This window comes from Saccopteryx bilineata, chromosome X, assembly GCF_036850765.1.
Source record: "Saccopteryx bilineata isolate mSacBil1 chromosome X, mSacBil1_pri_phased_curated, whole genome shotgun sequence".
NCBI lineage: Eukaryota > Metazoa > Chordata > Mammalia > Chiroptera > Emballonuridae > Saccopteryx > Saccopteryx bilineata.
In genome coordinates, this window is record NC_089502.1 from 131731451 (window position 1) to 131752794 (window position 21344).

Genomic DNA, 21344 nt, shown 5'->3' on the forward strand with positions numbered 1-21344 from the left:
CCCACGGGGCTCCGGGCACGAAGTCCCCGCCGCAGGAGGAGGTGTACGGGGCGGGGGGCAGGTGAATGCCCGGCGTGTGACCCTGGGGAGGGCGGGACCTGCCCGGTACGGGACGTGCCCGGAGACTCGGCGCTCCACGCCCCGCGGAGGAGTCGGCGGAACAGACTCCCCACTCCCGTCCCCTGGGTCCTTGGCACCGAGTGCGCCCCCGGCGCCTCGCCCATCTTCCTCCACAACTGGGCGGGGAAGCACTGTTCTTTACATCCCCAAGGTGTTCGGACCTAGGCAGTTAAAGGTTCCCAGCTTTTCCTCCCTCCTGCCTTTCTCCCTCTTACTCCCCGCCTCCCGCCGACGCCTCAGATCTCTGGGGCTCGCCCTTCCTGAAAGTAGGCGAGGCCCAGAAGCTGCGGCTGGGCGAGGAAGGAGGGCGGGGCCAAGCCCGGCGGCCGGGGGCGTGCCGCGCCATGCCCCGCCCCCGGGTGCGCGCGCGCTGGCGGTGCTGGCTGAGCCTTGCTCTGAGAGACAGGTACCGCTTAGGCGCCATGTTGTGAGCGGAAGTAGGGGAGCGCGCGGCGGCTGCTGTTCTGCTGGGAGCGGGCGCGGGAACCGGCGGCGGGGGGCGGAGCTGTAGTCCCCGCGGCGGAAGGAGGAGAGGAAGAAAGGGGCGAGACCCGGTGCCGGGCAGCGGCGCGAGGCTCTCGCTTGGCGCGCGGGCGTCTCCAGCTGGGCGCGCGGTGTTCGAGGGTCGGTGCGGACGCCGAGCCCTCTCCCGGGCAGCCACCGCTGCTGCCGCTGCTGCTGTTGCCGCCGCCGCCGCCGCTGCCGTGGGGCTCGGGCGGCGACTGAGTGGGGCCGGTCGCGGGGGGGGCGGGGAGGGAGGAGGCGGTGAAGGCGGCGGGCCGGGGGGGAAGATGCCGCTGGCGCAGCTGGCGGACCCGTGGCAGAAGATGGCTGTGGAGAGCCCGTCCGACAGCGCAGAGGTGAGTGCAGCCGGGCGGCAGGGGCCGGCGCGCCCCCTCCCTCGAGCCCGCCGGCTGGCTCACCTCCCCGGAGCCGGTCGGTCCCCCGGCCCGCGCCGCTGCCGCTCGCGTGTCCCCGGCTCCGGGATTCCGGTCCGGGGAGTTGGGGCTGGTCCGTGTGCCCGCTGTTCCACCCGCCGGCACCCGCTCCTCCCTCGCCCGGGGGGCTGTGGCGTGGTGGCGCGCCGGTTTCGGAGTGGGCGCTCGGGCTTCGCAAGAAGCCGATCTTAATCAACTTTGCGTGGGGGAAGCGGGAGGCGGAGCGGGGTCTTGCGAGGAGTTGGGAAGTTTGGCTCGGCGCGATCGGGGGCTTCCCGGAGCCTGGCGGCTTCGGAGGATGAGTGAGGGGTATGGATTGGGCTCACCGGGGAGCAGGGACTCGAGTCCGGCCCGAGGACGGGGCTGCTGCGGGGCGACGGGCGCGCGGGGTCGGGAGCCGCCCAGGGCAGGGCTGGCGACCTGTGGGGGTTTCGGGTACGGGGTGCGGGACAGCCCAGGGCTTTGCCTCCCCCCATCTTCCGCAGCGCTTTCTACTGCTGCGAAGTCAAGAAAGTGGAAGCCTGAAGTCCCCCCCCCCCCGCTTTTGAGGTCGCTGAGCTCGAGGACCCCGTTTCTGCGAGTTTAACTTGAGTTTCCTGTCCGTGGAGGTGAGAGGGTGCTAGTCAAGGAGATCAGCAGCCGCCGTAAAAGGCTCTCTGGTTTTCCTCGCCCGGGATCTGGCGACCATCCCCGAGACTCCCTCCCGAATGCCAGAAGCCCAGATATACCCAGACTGGACAAAACCAATTTCTCCCGACACACCAGAGCCCCGAGCTTTCCGCAGCCGCCCCCGTCCCAGAACCAACTCGGGGTCTGCGAAAATAAGCCAGACGAGACCCAGCCCAGGGCATCCGCGCTCCTCTCCGGAGTGGAAAATCAATTCCTGATGGTGGCGCGTCTGGGATTCTTCCTTCTTGACTTTTTGCTGTCTTCTGTCCCCGCAGCGGACTTTGGGGGATTACAGGATGATAGGCTGCGTGTGTGTAATAGTTACTGTGTGAGTGACCCCATTTCTGGAAAGCATGACTGAAACGCGGGGGTGGGATGGGGCAGGCTCTGATGAGTAGTGTGCTTGGCTGCAGCCGCTGCCCTGCCGGCCTCCGCAGTGTGAGCGCTGGATAGGGTTACTGGTTACGTCAGTAAGACCGAGGCTCAGTTTGATCTGAGATGCGGGACAAATGTTAGGGAATAATGGAGGGAAAGAGGAAGGGATCAGTCCAGATCGCTTTTCAGTTTTTTCCTGGTCACCTCCACTGCTGCATAAAATGTTTACTTGCTCTGCATAACGCAAGTCAAGTTGTAGTAGTGCTTAGGATTGGTGCTTGATATTTTGCGACTTGGATCGTATTTTTAAAATCTAAACTAAACGTTACTCTTTAATAGAAAAGACATTGATATATGTTAACCTGATTTTTCTTTTTTGGAAAAAGGAAATCATGCTTTTAAGACTGGCAAAATTACGAGAATTTCATTTAAAATTATGTTAGCCAGACTAATAATATAAATCTTTTATATGAAAATCAAATGTAGAATGTTTAATCATCCTTTGAATGGATAGTGTGAAAAATAGTATTCCGGGGCTCTTTTCATTTTTCCCTCAATTTTTTTTTTAATACAGCTGAAAGGTTAATAAAACATTCTAAAAGTGCTGACCTTGTGGAAAGAAATTTTAATTTGTTTTGAACCTGATTTTTAGGTGCAAACGTTAACATTTGCAACTCATAATCAGTCCATATTTTTGCTTGGCACGTATCAATGTGTAAAAAGAACATTTAAAATTCCACCTTTTCCTTTTTCTGCATAACATACATTTGGATAAGGAAGGCACAAAACTGGTATTTACTTAGGACTTACTATATGCCAGACACTATGCTACATGCTATTTTATTGTATCCTTCCTATAACCCAAGAGAGTACCATTATGGTCACCATTGTTACAGATTATGAAACCGAATCTCAGAAGTTAAGGTCACAAAGATTATAAATAGTAAATGGCAGAGCCATAATTCAAAGCCAGGTGGATATAATTCATGTGCTTTGCTTTATATGAGAGTAGCTGTGTGAAATCCTTTGTGGGAAAATTCATGGTATAAATAAATAAGCCAGTAGTTAGAGGTCATGTATTTTTCAGAAACAATTATGGTATTATAAAAGTTCTCATTTGTTAAAGCCTAGTTATTTTAGTTACTGTCATGGTTTCCAGAACCTGGCAGATAGGATTACACAATTTGCCATTTTGGAAGAATTGTCTTGATATTCTGTCATATGCTTTGTCAAAAAGAGCCAGTGTTGCTTAGATTTATTAAAACTAGATTTTAACAAATTGCCTTTAAATACTTTATTGTCTTTGGTTCTTCAGTTGTTTCAAGTAAATTGCTTCTGATACAAATTTGAAAATATTGAAGCCAGTGGAAATAAGGTTGAGAATTTTAATTTGGAAATCTAGTATTGGACTTAATATTATGCCTACCATTATGCTATCTCCTCAGTAAATTCTTAGCAGAGAATAATTGTATTTTACCAGACTAAAATAATTTTTAAAAATAGTCACCTATCTGAGTAAGTAAAAAATTTTCTCTCCAGGCTAGAAGATCTCAGGGTTGGTCTCTATAAGAATTTACATTTATGGTGTAATCCCCAGTAAAACTCTGGAAAGCAGAAGCTTTTTTTTCTCTGTATCCTCAGCACTTAACACAGTGTATGGCATATACATATTATGGACCCAGAACATGTCAGCTGAATGAATTATGAAGGTCAGGAATAGGGTGATTATCAATTTTATCTGTTATCATTTTAATCTTACATTGAAATATGAACAATCTTAAACTACCCGAGTACCTCACCAAAAGCACAGGCTGTTTCTTCATTCCTTTAAAGGGCTTCCTGCTTTAAGACCTCACATAGGTCTCATGGAGCTCAAAACAAAACAAAAACCTTGTGGTTGAACTCAAACATGGGTCAGAACATGATAGGCTAAAAGAAGGCTGTTTAAAGTAGCAAATTCAGGATAATAACGGAAGTACTATGTTAGCAAAATCAAGGTTGGGACAAGCTTAAAAGCAAAATAGCTTCCTAAATGGTCCAGGTGAATTTAGAACTCTTTAAGGAGTTAAAGATGCCAGTATGTTTTTGAATATTGGACTGTTCAGCAGATGGAATTGTGACTATTCTGTTTATAAATTTCTTGCCACCGCTGTGCTGTCAGGGACATTATTTACTAAATCATAAATGTGACCTAAAGTGATACTTTTTTTCTTTTTGGTCACTTTCGGTAGAGGGAGGATAAATGATAGTAAAGCTAAAAACAAACAATTTTGAAAAATAAAATTAAAGAGGTTATTTTTGATTTATAGAGGTGTGTTGTATAAAAAATAGCCACCTTGAATTCCTTTAAATAACAAGTACCTATAATGCAATGAAAAAATAGTAGCTGTAATTATTTTCCTTATAAGAAAATGAGACTCTTGTGTTGGAAACTGTCTACTGTAATTGTACAACCATTTTTAAACTCAAAAGATTATATAGTATTTCTACTATATTAATATTAGCTTTCTTATATTTCACCTGTATGGAAAAACATTCTATTGAAGTATGATTATTGATTTTGCAAAAAAAAAATGTTTTATTGTTTCTTTTCCTTTTCCTGTTTCACTTTTACCACGTTTCAGGTTTTTTTCTTTCCCCCAAGTGAAGATCAGAGGAGAGGACAGGTATTGTTACATGTCAACTGTCAAGTAACTGTGACACATTACTGAACACTTCATTGTTTTCAGTGATTATAATATAGGATGTCAGTCTTTGTTAAACTAAAATTTAGAGAAGTTTGCTTTATTTTGGCAACTTGATCCTATACTAATTGAGTTGATCCAAAATTTAAAACTTCTTTGGTACATTTACATTTTCAAATAAAGTGATAAGCTTATCTAATTAAAGGGTATAGGCAGACTTTGCCTTTTCTTTATAATGCTTCTGGAAATCACAATGAATATTACTCTGTTTTATATAAGAGGAGTGGCATAATTGGGATGTGTACTTTTTAACAAGGATGTGACATTCAGTAAATTATAGAATGGTCAAAAATATAGCAGATCATTAATCAGAAGTCTGGATTGCAGAATTGTTTTAACGATTTTTATAAATTTTGTCATTCACTAAAAAATTCATACCATTGTGGTCATTGACAAGATTTGCTCTAAAATTCCATGCTCAGGGACATGTGATCTACCAGACTGGGAATGATGGGTGACTGTCAAGTGGCCCAATTGCCAGTGCAAACTGGATGCTTTAAATCCAGTGGTTCAGATCACAGTGTACTACAGTGACATCTTGATGGTCTTGTCCTGGTAATGCATGAGTATCATCGTGCCCGGGTGTGTATGTGCTTTGGTAGGTAAGTTTGTTTTTGTTTTTTAATTGAGAGGCAGGGAGGCCGAGAGACAGATTCCCACATCTTCCACTGGATGTGGATTCCAACTGGGATCCACTCAGCAAGCCCTCGACCAGGTGATGCTCTACCCATCTGGGGCTGCTGCTCCCTTGCTCAGCAACCAAGCTATTTTAGTGCCTGAGGCAAGGCCATGGAGCTATCCTCAGTGCCCAGGGTCAACTTTTGCTCAAACTACTCAAGCCATGGCTGTAGGAGGAGGGGAGAGATAGAAGAGGGTGGGATGGAGAAGCAGATGCTCGCTTCTCCTGTGTGCCCTGACTGGGAATCAAACCTGGGACTTCCACATGTTGTTGGCCTCACGCTCTACAACTGAGCCGATGTTCTACCACTGAGCCAACACTCTACCACTGAGCCAACTTTCCAGGGCCAGGTAAATAAGTTTTAAAGCATTGGAATGCAATTGTGCAAATATTTTTATATATATTACATATACTATTCTTTAGTTCACATAATTGACAAAATAAACAATGTATTTTAAATCTTGGCATTAGGCCCTGGCCGGTTGGCTCAGTGGTAGAGCATCGGCCTGGCGTGCAGAAGTCCCAGGTTTGATTCCCGGCCAGGGCACACAGGAGAGGCGCCCATCTGCTTCTCTACCCCTCCCCCTCTCCTTCCTCTCTGTCTCTCTCTTCCCCTCCCGCAAGGCTCCATTGGAGCAAAGATGGCCCGGGCGCTGGGGATGGCTCTTTGGCCTCTGCCCCAGGCACTAGAGTGGCTCTGGTCGCAACAGAGCGACCCCCCGGAGGGGCAGAGCATCGCCCCCTGGTGGGCGTACCGGGTGGATCCCGGTCCAGCGCATGCGGGAGTCTGTCTGACTGTCTCTCCCCGTTTCCAGCTTCAGAAAAATACAAAAAAAAAAAAATCTTGGCATTAGATGCCCCCTCCCTTTCAGAATTGATAGTTTCCTGTACCATTTATCTGGAAAATTATTAGATCTCAGATATTCTACAATAGTATGTTAATTTACCAAAACCAACACAGATATACTTTATACATTTTATAAAACAGATTCAGGATAAAATGTATGCATATAGAACATAACTATTATTTAATACATTTGGTCCGTTTTAAGCAAATACATTAGTTACTAGCAGTTAAGTATTTCAATTTTACTTATCTTCTTAAAATTTGGAAGTCATTTTGTGGAATAACTTGGATGTATGGCAAAGTGTTAAAGAACTTAGCTTTGGCATGGCCCTAGATGGTCAGAGCATCAGCCTCAGACAGGGGTCACCAGGGCACATGCAGGAGTCTGTCTCTATCTCTCCTCCTCTCACTTGGAAAAGAAGAAAAAGAAAGAGAGAGAGAGAGAGAGAGAGAGGAAGGAAGGAAGGAGGAAGAGAGGAAAGAAAGGAAGAAAAGGAAGGAAGGAAAGAAGGAAGGAAGGAAAGAAGGAAAGAAAGGAAGAACCTAGCTTTGAAGTCATAAAGACCTGGGTTTGAGTCTGACTCTGCCACTTAATAACTTTGTAGTCTTATGCAAGTTATTTAATGTCTCAATGCTTCAACATCTTAGTCTATAGTATAGGGATGGGAATACATAGTATCTACCCTATGGAGTTGTAGTGAGAATTAAATGAAATAATATATGTAAAGCACTTGGTTCAGTACATGGTTTAAGGGTTTAGTAAATAATAGTTAGTTAGACTGAGTCATCTAACAACTGTCTGAGGAAGTTCTGTGGGTTGTTTTTTTTTTTTTTCAGAATCCAGCAGAACAGTTAAAAATTATTTGTTTGAGCTATTTAAACCAGAGCCATTAAAATACCAGAATATAATTGTAATAGTAAGGTGAACAGAAATTTCTTGAATCTTGTCCTTTTTTGTATTGTTCCCGTCTTCACTATTGTCTTTAAAGCAGAAAAACAGATTTAAAACATTCTGGAGAATATATGTGGAAGAAGGAAGAAAGGAAAGTATGTTCACATTTCAACATTGCTCAGATTGAAAGGTGTCTTATCATCTATGGCATGTTGTTAATTAGCAATAGGTTTTTTTTCCTTAGTGATATGTAAGTTAATAGTGTATCTTACACATGATGGTGTCTTCTAATCAGTGAAATATGGTGTATTCTGTATGTCAACCTCTTGAAGTATGTCCTGAAGAAATGGATAAATTCAACATACAGCATCAATAGGTAGAATTTTAACTTACTTTCTAAAATATACCAAAAGAAAATAACACACAACTTCTTACACTTAGGATCAATTATTTCTGTTAATTTCATTTTTAGAGACAAAAATTGATACGGCACATCTCCCTGCCCATTATCCCAAACACATTTGTTTTGGATTTTTTTGTTTGTTTTTTACTATGCCATGAGTAACTGGATTTTCTTGTCTAGAACTAGAATTCTTTGGATTTGGTCTGTTATGTGATATTGATACTCAAGGGACTTTAAATAGCACTTATAGTATTTTTAACTGAAAAGTCTCTGGAAATGTTAAAGGTGAATCTATACCCCAACAACCAACCCCCCACCAAAAAGAAACCAAAGAGCATGACATAATCAAGTAAATACGGGGATTGTGGAGATAAACGAGATTTGACCAGTGTCTTCACTGCATTACTTAGAACTTCTAAGGTGATGTACCTGATGAATCTGCAAAAAGGATATAGCCTCAGCATTTGAGACTGGATGTCAGAACCCCTTTTTTCTGAACCATCTATGAAGTCTCAAAGGACACAAATGCTTTGCAGAACACAGTTTCAGAAAGTTCAACAACTACAGTAACATGATCTAGTATTGCCTGAAAATGAGCTATTAATGTTTAATTGACTATATCAAAGAGGTTTTGTTTCATTTTAAATTGAAATCTTTATAAATTGTATAATTTTCCACCTTAACGGTGAACTAAAAATTTAAATAGAATTTAAATAAAAGCTTAAAATAATGTAAGCTTGTTTATTCAATGTTCTGAAAATTAATGGCCATATTCTACGTTAATATCATACTAATTGCCCCTGCTAAATGGCCCCTACCTTGACTTGCTCTGTAACATGTCTAATATTTACAGTTTTTAAAGACTTTTATCATTTGCTACTTTATGCTGCTATTAATCTGCCTACTTCTCCCAATCTCTCTTTTTTTAATTAATTGCTTCTAAATTGCAGTTACTATAAAACAAGATAACTAGGGTTAATGATATTTTGATGCAGTCTTTTTTAAATTGGGAATGTTGTTACTTCATCTTTAAAAAAATTACACCTCCAGCTTACCAAACAGTGTAAAATAATACCCTCACCATTTTCCTGACATTTGCCCGGCATATACACATACTTCTGGGGTCAGAAGTATTTGACAGGCATATTACCTGCTAATAAACAGTGATTTTATGCTTCAACATGCTATAACAAAAAGGCTCACTTAGTGGCATTACCAACTCTGCATATTTTTCCTTTTCTTGAAGGCGTCAGCTAGAAAGGAATGGGAATGAATGAAATAGCATACAGCTAGAAGACCGAAAGCTAGCCTACTGCCCCACCTGGAGTCAGGTCTCCACGTTGTCTTTAAGTTGTTTGTGTGGGGGGGGGATCATGAAATAATGCTAGTTTCCTGAATATTGCCTACCGTACACTTATGTGTAAATCCAAAAGTGCTTTTATATTTCCTGTCATTCTTCTCCTTTGTTAATATAAATAGAATTACAGCAATATATAACTTAAATTGGATTTCCCATCTTAACTAATATATCCATGGTTTCTTACATACCTTAAAAACTAATTATGTTTTATCTACCATGTAAATTGATTTTTTAATAATCTGACATCTGATGATCTCATCTTTAAATCTGACCTGTTCATCTAGATTTCTGAGAGCTTGGCCTCTAATCCTTTGGTCCACAAAGCTTGTTATAGGAAACTTGGTTCAGTCATTTGATATGTGTTAGAAGCAGATGTCAAATGATAGCCTGAAGCAAAAGATCATTTTGACATTAATAGATTGAAGTGCATCTCAAGTGCAGTGTTTTGGGAGAAATCTTCAGTCCAGAAATCTTGTAGCACCTAAACCAAAAACTCAGTGACCAGAATGTTATTTCAGTTCTTCATGTTTAGGGAAAGAGATGTCATCCTGAAAAATCATATAAAATATTAGAAAAGATTCACTTAAAAATTAGAAAAAGGAATTTCTATATTGGCATTTATTGGCATTGTTCAGCAGCCACTGGCTACATGTGGCTATTGAACACTTGAAATGTGGTTAGTGTGGCTGAGAAACTGAGTTTTAAATTTAGTTTTAATTAATTTAAATTTAAATAGTCACCTGTGACTATTGGCTACCACATTGAACAACACAGTTCTAGGTTGTAGGAGTATAAAGATTGAACCCTTTTTTCTACACTGATGTTTTTAACTCTACCTTCTATTATTTATACATTGAAATTAATCGGCTAAGGCTTTTTCTAAATGAAAAATATATTTAACATACTGTCTCAAATTATGGTCAGTCAGCTTTGTTTTGTCTCTCTCCTGCCCTGAAGACTTGGGCAAGCCTTGCTGTGTGGCACATGCCCCTCAAATCACCATGCCTCACCTTCTACAACTTCAGTAGTGTAACAGTGACATTTCTCATTCAAGTGATGACACCGACACATTGGGAAATTTTATCTATCAATATATGTTTTATTGTTCACTATACTGTGCTATATTAATATTGGAGAAGAGGATTGATACATCCTGGAGAGTAGGATTTACTGAACACTCCCTCTGACTAAACACATATATATTCATTTGAAGGAGGTAGACACAATTATCTTCAATTTACTGATTAGAAAACAAAAGCCTAGAGAAGATAAGTGACTTACTCATGGTTGCATAGCTAGTAAACGGAGGAGGACAGATGCATACTCAAGCCTTTGAGATTGCAGATTCCACTGGCTTTCCATTAGATTGCCCTGCTCGAGTTGAGGTGAGTCATTCTAGATGAAATCTACAAGGGAGAGGGGTTCCAAATCATTTGCGTAAGTAGTTTTTATGGGAATGTATAGGTAGAGTTAGGAAAATAAAATTGATATTATTCTCCAAGTGCAGTATGGGGTAATAGTCTTTTGTAAGCTGGCCCGAGAAGCAGCCTTTGTGAATTGTATGGGGAAATGTTTTGAGATTTCTAAACAGTTGTCTTACCAATGAACCTTTGAAACAAAATTATGGTATTTAGAAAAGCAGGACTGGTTAGATGTTATTTAACAGCTTTCCACACAGAAGTGCCTAGGTATGTGCTAAGTAACTGTGCTCTGTTATTTAGTTGCAGGGCATTAATCGTTACTTTATATTTGCCTCTTTCCAGAAAAATCTGTTTGACACTCCTTGAAAGTGCCAGAAAACAGGATCTGGCTCAGCCTGAAAACGTTGCCAACTACCTTGCTACTCCAGTAAAAGAAAAGGAAATTTAAAGAAAACTTACACAGTCATTGGTGTCTTTTTCCTTTGGGTTTTTAAACTTAGGTCAAATAACCCTAATTAATCTTTTTTTAAAATTGAGATATGATTTACATACTACAAAGTTCAACCTTCTAAGGCTTAAAATTCAGTGGTATTTAGTATATTCACAAGGTTGTGCAACCATCACCACCAGAGCATTTTTATCACCCCCAAAATAAATCCCATGCTCTCTAGTCCCTTCTTCCCCCAGTTTCTTGGCAACCAATAATCTGCTTCCTGTGTCTGTGGATTTGCCTATTCTGGACATTTCATATAAATGGAATCATACAATACTTGTTTGTTATGTCTCACATTCATTTAACATGTTTTCAGGGTTTATCCATGTTGCAGCACGAATCAGTGCTTCATTCCTTTCTATGGCTGAGTAATATTTCATTGTATGGATATACCACACTTTGTTTATCCATTACATCAGTTGATGCACATTTGGTTTATTTCCCCACTTCTTGGCTATTAAGATCAACAATAGCCATTATGAACAATGCTGCTGTGAATATTTGTATACAAGTTTTTATGTGATTATATGTTTTCATGTCTCTTGGGGATATACCTAAGAGTAGAATTGCTTTGTCATGTGGTAAGCCTATATTTAACATTTGAAGAACTTCTGTATTGTTTTCCAACTTACTTGTGCCATTTTACATTCCTACCAGCAATGTACGAGGGTCCTAATGTCTCTACATCCTCACCAACGCTTATCATCTTTTTCATTATAGCCTCCCTAGTGTGTGTGAAATGGTATCTCATTGTTGCTTATAATGTGTGTTTTTATAGTGACTAAGGGTGCCTTTTCATGTACTTATTGTCTGCTTGTATACATAATTATTGTGCTTATTTTATTTGGGGACTTAAATGGAGTTTTGCTCTAATGCTGATATAGTAGATCCTTATCTATGTTATATACATAGTTCTCAGAAAAACTTATTTTCAAGTTGTGCTTTTCAAAGATTTCTTCACTTTTAGATGTGATAAATATACTTTTCCTAGAAGAGTGGTTTACCAGCCAGGTTAATAGAGCCCCATGTTCTATGGAATGGAAGTACCTTAGCATACCTGATCGCCTGGGCCACCCCTTCTCCCAGCCAGAGCGGAATTCCTAAAGGAACACCACAAAGGGTTGAATGTTGATTATAGAAGAAAGCCAAGATTGAGACTAGTATTTTCCTTACAGTCTACTCAGTCTTGTTATATATTTTATAGTTTATTTAAAGCAAGAATACTGGTATTAATTGAAGGTCAGTCAAAAACAACAAAAGGTCTGGAATATCTGAAATTAAATATAAGTCAACAAATGAGTTTCTTAATTCATCTCTTCAATAAAGTAAAATACATAGGAATTTTATTTAAAGAAGTAAAAATGCACAATAAAACCCCTGTTTGCCTCCTTTTCTTCAAGTTCCTGCTGGCTGTTGGTATAATTCAAAAGAATATCACAATGGATGTTGATAGCAAATAAGGGGAGTTACTTAAAGAGATAAATGACATGGGCAAGTTAATAAGATTTTCTTTGGGTCATTATAAAGAAGAGCTCGTAAATGAGCCCCCCCCATTGATTTGAGAAGGGGGAGGGAGGGGAAGAGAGAGGGAAGCATCAACTTGTTCCATTCATATAGTTATGCATTCATTAGTTGCCGCTCGTATGTGCCCTGACTGGTGATCGAACCCATGACCTTGGTGTGCTGGGATGACACTATCTACTGAGCAACCTGGCCAGGGCCATAAATGAATTTTAATATGATCTTTTCCCCTGGCTATTCTAAGAGTATATAGTATAGTACTAGGTAATGATGAATGAAATATAGAATCCTTTCCCTTGGAATATTATAATCTAAAAATACTGACATAGACACACAGTTGAAAAAACCCTAAGCAAGCTAAATTATCCAGAAATGATACAAATAGATGTAATTGGATCTTTAAGGCAAATTTACAAACCATTATTTTATAGCATTTATAACTATGATGTGGAAAACTAGAAAAGAAATATATTTTACCCCTGACACCCAATAAAGTTCCTTTTAATATACACGCACACACGCACAGAACACCATCTGGTTCTGCCAAGATGGAGGAGCCCTACTCCTCCTAGGTACTCCTTTACAACTAAAACGCCTTAGACATAACATAATACACAAGCACAGGAACATCCCGGAAGTTGGAAACAAGAAAGACTGCCTACAGATTTTGGGACTCAGGGCATAACACAAATACTTTCCTAGGTTTTCTTATTGTCTTCCAAATATCCTGGGTTGGGTGCTGTAAAAGTCTCTAACCTAAAACCACCAGTGGGCACAGACAAAATGGGTCCCAAGAAAAGCCTGTTTTCTTTAGCCAGGTGACTGAGGAAGGGGTAGCCTAACAACAGCAAACCTTTTTTCTTTTTTTGCACTACCTGCTCTACTGTAGCCAAACATCAAGAAAAAACTCCCTACTCCAGAGAAACAAATGGCAGTGCTCAGATCCCTCCACCCAGAGGTGTTGGCTGGGTAGATCAGGAGCCTAATTTCCCATTCACTGCCTGGCAAAAGCAGACATCACTTAGATTCCCTCTGCTGGGTGGTTTTGGCAGGGTGATCAGGGACCTGATCTTTCCCTACCCACCCACCCCCTGTCCCATCCCCTGCAGATAGAAGTGGTGCTTTCACTAGGGTAGTGTCAGGTGCAGCAGCGAGTTGAGCCTTCACCCCAACCTAGAAGCAGTGAGACTTATCAAGGTGATGTGAGATGGGGCTAGTCTCCACTAAGCCTCCCCCCCATCTGTGGCAGTGAGCTGAACCTCTACCCTCACCCAGCATCATCATGCAGAACAAGATGGTTGGAGGTGGGCTTATTAACACTGCTTCCCTTCTCCTGATGTCAGTTGGGCCCCCAGGGGAGCTGAGCCTCTACCCCCATTGGGCATCTACAAGGTGGAGCAAAGTCGTAGATGGCAGGACTAGTTGGCACTCCATTTCCCCCTCTCCCCTCCCCAGTTGTCAACTGGGCCCTTCAGGGAATGAGCCCTCCACTCTGCCTTGCAGTAACAAAGTAATGTGAGTCAGCCCTCTACTTCCCTCCTCCCTGTTGTCAGTGGGGTCCGTTAGGGAGCTGAGCTCACAGCCCTACACAGAGGCAGTGAGGTGGTGTAGGTTGGTGCCCCACTTTCGCTGGGACTGAGAGTGGAACTGAACTTCCATCCCACCCTTCTTCAAAAAACAAGTGTGACTCATTGCTCCACTTTGCCAGGATGATGTTGGCGGAGCCCAGCAGGAAGTTGAACATACAAACTCACCCTGCCCTCACACTACATCTCAACTGGTGGACAGTGTGCTAAAAAAAGATCAAATATGATCCAAAGTCTTGTCATCTCCAAAATGTCCATTATACAGTTGAAAATCACTTATACCAAGAACCAGAAAAATAGAACACAAATGAGAAAATAGCAGACACCAAAACCAAGATGCTTCAGATGTTGAAATTATGTATCTGACAAGTATTTTAAAGCAGGCATCATAAAAATGCTTCAGTGAGTAATCACAAACACATTTGAAGCAAATGAAATATTAGTCTTAGAAAAGAAAAGATATAAAACAGAAAATGAAAGTTTTAGAACTGAGAAATACAATAACTAAAATATACTTACATGGTATCAACAGAAGAATGGAGATGACAGGAGTCAGTAAAAATGAGGACAGAACAATAGAAATGACCCATTCTGAACAACAGAGATAAAGAATGAAGAGAGCCTCAGGGGCCTGGGGGACATTAATAAAAGATTTAACATGTCATCAGTGTCAGAAAAAATGTGGGTCTGAAGAAATAATGGCTGAAATGTCCCCAATTTGGCAAAAGATACAAGCCTACAGATTTGAGATGCTAATTGAACCCCAAACAATATAAACCCAAAGTAATTTGCATCCAGGCACATCAAAATCAAACCCTTGGAAATGAGAAGTTTAGTGAGTATAGAGTTTCCATTTTACAAGATGAAAAAGTTTTGGAGATTGGTTGCACAACATGAATATACTTAACATATTAAACTATGCACTAAAAAATGTTTAAGGTAAGCTTTATGTGTTTTACCAAAATTTAAAAAAAATTGAAAGTAAAGAAAGAAACCTGAAAGCAGCTAGAGAAACAAACTATTAATATTACCCATGGGGGAAAAATGATTCAGATGACAGCAGATCCCCTATTAGAAACCATGGAAGCCAGAGGAAATGGCACAGTTTTTAAAGTGCTGAAGAAAAGAACTTTCAACCCAGAATTCTATACCCAGTGAAAAAAATTCCTCAGGAATGAAGGTGCAGTCAAAGTGGCCTCCGATGAAGGAAGGTGAAGATAATTTGTACCAGACCCTGAAATGAGCACAGATAGTTCTGCAAGCAGAAAGGAAATGGTGAAAGAAGGACCTGGTACATCAAGAATAAAGAGAGAAGAATGAAGAATGACGTGAATTCTACACAGTTTCTTCTGGAAACTAGAAAAGGAAAGACTTCACAATTTATTTTATGAAGCTAGTGTTGCCCTGATCCCCAAACCTAAAGACAATACAGAAGAGAAAACTACAAGCCAGTATCCCTCAATAATATAGAACACACAGTCCTCAACAAAATATTAACAAAACCTGTCGAACAACATATAGAAAAGATATACACTGTGACCAAGTGGGTTTTATTCCAAGGACATACAACTGATTCAGTATTCAGAAATAACTCTATGTAAAACAAACAAAAGCTAGTTCACCATATTAAAATGAAGAAAATATTAATGCAGAAAATACATTAAACATAAAGTCTCAGAAAACTAAGACTAAAGGGCCTTTCTCAACTTCATAAGAACTTTTACGGAAAAAACCCACAACTAACACTGTACTTAATGGTGAAAGACTAAGCACTTTCCCCTTAATATCAGGAACAAGGCAAGGGTGGCCACTCACTACTGCTATTTAACATAGTCCTGAAAGTTCTTACCAGCATTATAGGCAAAAGAAAAAAATAATAATAAAAGACATACAGATTTGAAAGGAAGAAAATGAAACTGTCCCTAATTGCTAGTGACATGATGGTGTCCAATGAAAATCTCTAGAACCCTACATAAACCTGGAATTAATAAGTGAGTTCAGTAAAGTAAGATACAAAATCAGCATACAAGAGTACATTGAATCTGTATACTAGCGATACGTGGAAACAAATGGAAAGTAGCACCATTTGAAATTGCTCAAAAAAGAAAGAAACAGGTAAAAACCTAACAAAACTATAGAATTTGTCTGCTGTAGGCGGGGTATACAAATGAGACTCGTGAACATAGCTGCAAGTGAAGTGGTTACCAGAAGGATAGAACTAAAGAGGGACAAATATACGGTGACAGAAAATGATGTGACTGGGTGATGGGCACACAACACAACAGTTCAAATGCTATAGAGATGTTTACCTGAAAGATACATACTTTTATTGATCAATGTCACATTAAATTTAATTTCTAAATAAAATGTTTAAAAAAGAATTAGTATACTGAAAACTAAAAAATGCTGATGAAAGAAATTTCTAAATAAATGGAGAGGTGTAACATGTTCATAAATTGGAAGATTCAAAATAGTCAAACTGTAAATTCTGCCCAAATTCTTCTATAGGGTTAACAAGCTTATTCTGAAAGTTATTTGGAAAGGTAGAGGAGCGAAAATATTGAGAGTGAGATAAAAATAAAGTGAGAGGAATCACTCCTCTCAGTTTTAAGACTTAAAATATATAGCTTCAGTAATCAGTATTTTATTATATTGGTGAAGGGATAAACACACAGAATCAATGGACCAGAGTAGAGAACCCAGAAATAGACCCATACAAGTATAGCCAACTGATTTTTTTGTCAAAATGTGCAAAAGCAATTCAGTGGAGGAAGGATGGATTGCCTTTTTAACAGTTGAAGCAGTTACACATCTATAGTAAAACCTAAACTCATGCCTTACACAAAAATAAGTTGAAGTGGATTGTGGATTTAAATATAAAATGTAAAACTATAAAACTTTTACAATTTAGACATGGGGAAAAATCTTCAGGACAGTGGGCTAAGTGAAGAGTTTTTAGACCAGACACCAGAAGCACAATCCATAAAAGAAAAACATAAATTGGACTTCCATCAAAATTCAAATCTTGATCTCTGAAAAAGATCCAGTTAAGGGGATGAAAAGACAAACTACAGATTGGGTGAACATGTTTTCAAACCTGTATCTGAGACCAAACTTATAAAGAACTTTCAAAACTTAATGGCAATGAAGACAAGCAGTATACAGATGATGTATTATATAATTAATTGTACGCTTGAAACAATGTTAATAACCAGTGTTACCTTAATAAGTTTAATTTTGATACTACACAAGAATTTTGCTTGGATGTTAAGCTCTGATTTTTTTTAAATAGGTCTCTCATCTTGTCTCATTTCACTTACAAGCTATTATTGCTATATTTTGTATATAAAGGTGTTTGTAAAACTGTATGTTAGTTATTTAAGTGATTATATTAGTTAGCAGTTATGTTATCAGTAACGTATTGTGGTCAGTTCGGCAAACATTTAAGCACCACTCGTTTTACCAGTGAGGAAACGGAGGTTCAGGTAATCTTGCCAGTCACAGTTTGGGCTTTGAAGCCTAGCATAATGGTTGTTATCTGTTCATCTAAACAGGAGGGCTTTTTTAACCCTCGGGAAACTGGAAGAAATCAGGAGACTTGCTCCTGAGACACTTAAATTAGCCAACCCAAGTAATGAATTAAACAGTTATCTAGTACTCAAATTTTTAGCCCTATAAATGGAAGTGGACGCATTGGGGTATGAGACTCATCAGAATCCCCTCAAATATTTGTATTTGTCATTTCCTGTGGCAAGATGAGCAGGAGGAAAGAGAAGCTAACACTGAACACTCAACATGGCTAGGCGTATTGAACTTGACCACAGCCTTAACATAACTAGTATCCAAATCTTGTGGATTAGAAAACTGAGACTCATGTTAAGTAACTTGCCCAAAGTCACACCTATAATAAAGGGCAAAGCCAGGTTTTGAAACTTAATATGTCAGGCTCCAAAGCCCCTGATCTTTTCTCTACACTGTGATTTCCCAGACTGTCTAATCACAGGAATCAGGTGTCTGTTTAAAAATGAAGTACTGAGCCATGGGGCTTTTGGAACTTCTGATTCATTTGCAGTTTGGGGTAAGGCCAGGTAATGCATCATTAATGGGAATCTAGGTGATTCTGATCATCAGGCGGGTTTGGGAAATCCTACCAACTCCGTAAGTACTAAGAAGTGGGATTTAAAGGTATTAGGAAGGCAGGGATAGGGCTGGCTGGGAGTGGACAGAGGAGCTTGAAAAAAAGTTGACACTAATAGTTTTCAGCACTAGCAAAGTAAGAACAGTAAGATTGGATTGTGGAAATTATAAAATTGCTCTAAGCTTTTTTAAGCTGCAAAGAAAGACAGTGTTTTAGTATTTCTCTCAGGTGGCAACATTTTTGCGATGTTCTTTGTCATTATTCTTGCTTACACTTGGGCACAGTGTAATATCTTGGGCACAGTATTTGGGATACAGAAGAGAAAGAGGAATTAGGAATAACATAAAAACAACATTAAATACAGAATCAGTAATTTCCTCAGGTGTAAAAACCCCACAAAATTTTAAATAACTTTAATACTTAAATACACAGCATTATAACATTTCCAAGCTGGAAGCACTCTTAGGTGTCCACATATTTTATGCATGAAGAAAGCCACAACTCAGAGAGGCTTAAGGGCTTGCCCACAGTTAGTGGCAGACTTTCAAGTCTATCCTGGCCAAGGTTCCATTAAACTCTAATGGATTGCATATACTAGAAAATAGTGACTTTTCCAAGGTCACACTTCTTTTTAGAAATAAATTTAGTTGCAAATCATGTTTACCTTTGTTTCCTTACTTTGTTGATCTAATTTTATGGTTTCCTCCTTTTTTAATTGTCCTATTAAGAATATGAATATAGTCAAAGGAATCTCTTCTAGAAGATGATTCCATTTGAACTATTACGTCCTACCAGTGCTACGTAAGATAAATGAACTATTACCTTAGAATAGTGTAATTAACAAATGGACACTTTCAGAACATGTGTTAAGGAAGAATTCTAGTTTTTTCCACGTTTTATTACAAAATTTTAGTTTATGAATAGAGAAAAGTGAGCGTACCTAGATGCCTGTTTGTGACTTCTAATAGTAACATATGGCAGCTTGTGTAGTATGAGCTTTACATTTCAGACTGGGGTTTAATTATCTTATCTGCAAACTTAATAGCTCTGTAATCTTGAACAAGTTATTAAATCTCAACCTAACTTTTTTTCTCTACATAGCCTACCTCATGGTTTATTAGCGATTAATTGGAATTAAATGAGAGAATATGTATAACATAACTAACACTATACTTTGAACAAAATAAATATTGCATAAATGATAGCTGTTAGTATTAATTTCCTTGAGCCAGTAGTTATTTAGAAGAATATTAATTTCTGAACGAGTACTTAAGTTTATTTATTTATTAAATTTTTTCATCATAATCAAAATGTCTGTGCAATTCCTGCTTTTAAACATTTTGAATTTACTTTGGTCTAGAACATGATCAGTCTTTATAATTTTTCATAGATACCAGGAAAGAATCTATATTCTTTTTATATTATAAAATTTAGTATCTACCTATTCTGATATAAATCACTTCATATGCTTTTTCTTTATTTTTTTCATTATGCTAGTTGATATTAGTGTGGTAACATTTCTCCTATTTTGTTTCCATTTATTTCATATTATAGTCTATAAGATATCTTCTGTGTTTTGTGGCTGGGTTAGTCCATGATTAAATGTTCGATACTGTTTGCATTATTATTTCAATAACTTCTCTGAAAAAATAACAGTCTAATTATACGAAAATCTGAAAAATAGAGAAACATACACAAATGGAAATGAACATCTTTACTGTTACAGTAAAATATTATTAAAATACTTAAATGTGATTAAAAGTAGGGGTTTTAGAATCACAATTGGGTTTGAATTTAGGTTCTGCTTACTGACTAGGCAGGGTATTAGACTTCTTCATTTATTCAAATGTTTATTGCGTGCCTACTGTGTGCCAGGCATTTTGCTAGGGTCTGAGGACACGGTGCTTAAAAAGATCGACCTATAGATCTTGTCTTAATTTCTTCAATTATAAACTAGTGATAATGCCTCACTGAGTTGTCAGAACTATCAAAGATGATCTGTAGTACTTAGCACTTGCCTGGTGCATGGAAATTGCTCAGTAAATGATAGCAATTATTATTACCATATGTATTAAGTACTAATTATATTTTGTCCAAATTAAATGACCTTTTTAATCAGCTTAAGGTTTTTGCCTCACAGTTTATTTTTGGCCTTAATCTTAAAAACACATGCTTTCTTTTTCCTTATTTTTTTTTCTATACTTACCTGTTTTGTTTGGGTTTCTCTTTAAAGTTTAAGACATGATTATGTGGGTGTTTTAACCTTTTAAATAATACAACCTAAGAGTCTGAACAGTTTTTTGTTATGAAGCATGTTAAACACATGCCACAGTAGAAAGAAGAGTATAATGAACCACGATATCCTCATAACCCAGCCTCAGGAAGTATCACCCCCCCTCCCACCACAGACAGACAGACACACACACACACACACACACACACACACACACGTACTCTCTCTCTCCCCCTCCCTGACTCCAGTGGATTATTTTGAAGCTAATCCTAGATACATCAACTCAGATGTAATTATTTACATTTATATTTCTTGAAATATAAAGACTTTTCAAATTGCATACCTATCACACCGTCATCACTCATAAAAACATTATTAATTCTCAAATTGCATCAAATATACAGTAAGGGCCTTAATTTTAATTAGATACTTGAAACTTTACATTTCTTACATTGTTACTTTTGGGGTAATTTCATTCATCTTATTTTAAGGTTTTGACTTTTTTTTCTAACTTTTGCCATTTGGATTATTTTGTTGAGGAAGTTATGAAATAGTGAAGAAAGAATTATGGAACTGGAAAAACCTGGGTTTGAATCCTGATTCTGCCATTCACTAATTAACTTTGTTTCCTCATCCGTAAGACAGGGATAATTACCTGGTGTTCTTAGGGTTGAAGGCAGTGCCTGCATGAAGTACTATTCACAGTCTTTGCCAGTTACTGTCTTCTAGTGATTTGGACTGCAAAAAATAAAATTCTTGATTATTGTATGGTTTTTCAAAACATAAAATTTATATTTACTAGCTAATTACTAAAAAATGGTGGTTTTAAAATATCCTTTTAGGAAAGACAGAAAATGTAGAATCTTTGTTTCTCCCTTCCTCCACTAACTTCTATTTTGAGTCCTTATTAATTTAACCTGAGGTT

At 39.2% G+C, this 21344-nt stretch overlaps 1 protein-coding gene across 4 annotated transcripts in view; it reads left to right on the forward strand.

The window, feature by feature from the left end:
* Positions 1–308: 308 nt before the first annotated feature.
* RPS6KA3 (ribosomal protein S6 kinase A3) overlaps positions 309–21344 on the forward strand; it is a 116217-nt gene continuing 95181 nt past the window's right edge. For 2 of the 4 annotated variants that reach the window (XM_066248842.1, XM_066248843.1), the window contains exon 1: positions 557–980. In XM_066248842.1, the coding sequence (XP_066104939.1) occupies positions 912–980 (69 nt within the window). In that variant the 5' untranslated portion in view covers positions 557–911. Of the gene's footprint in view, positions 527–556; positions 981–21344 lie in introns of those variants that run through there. The other 2 variants (XM_066248844.1, XM_066248839.1) reach the window with 2 other exon arrangements.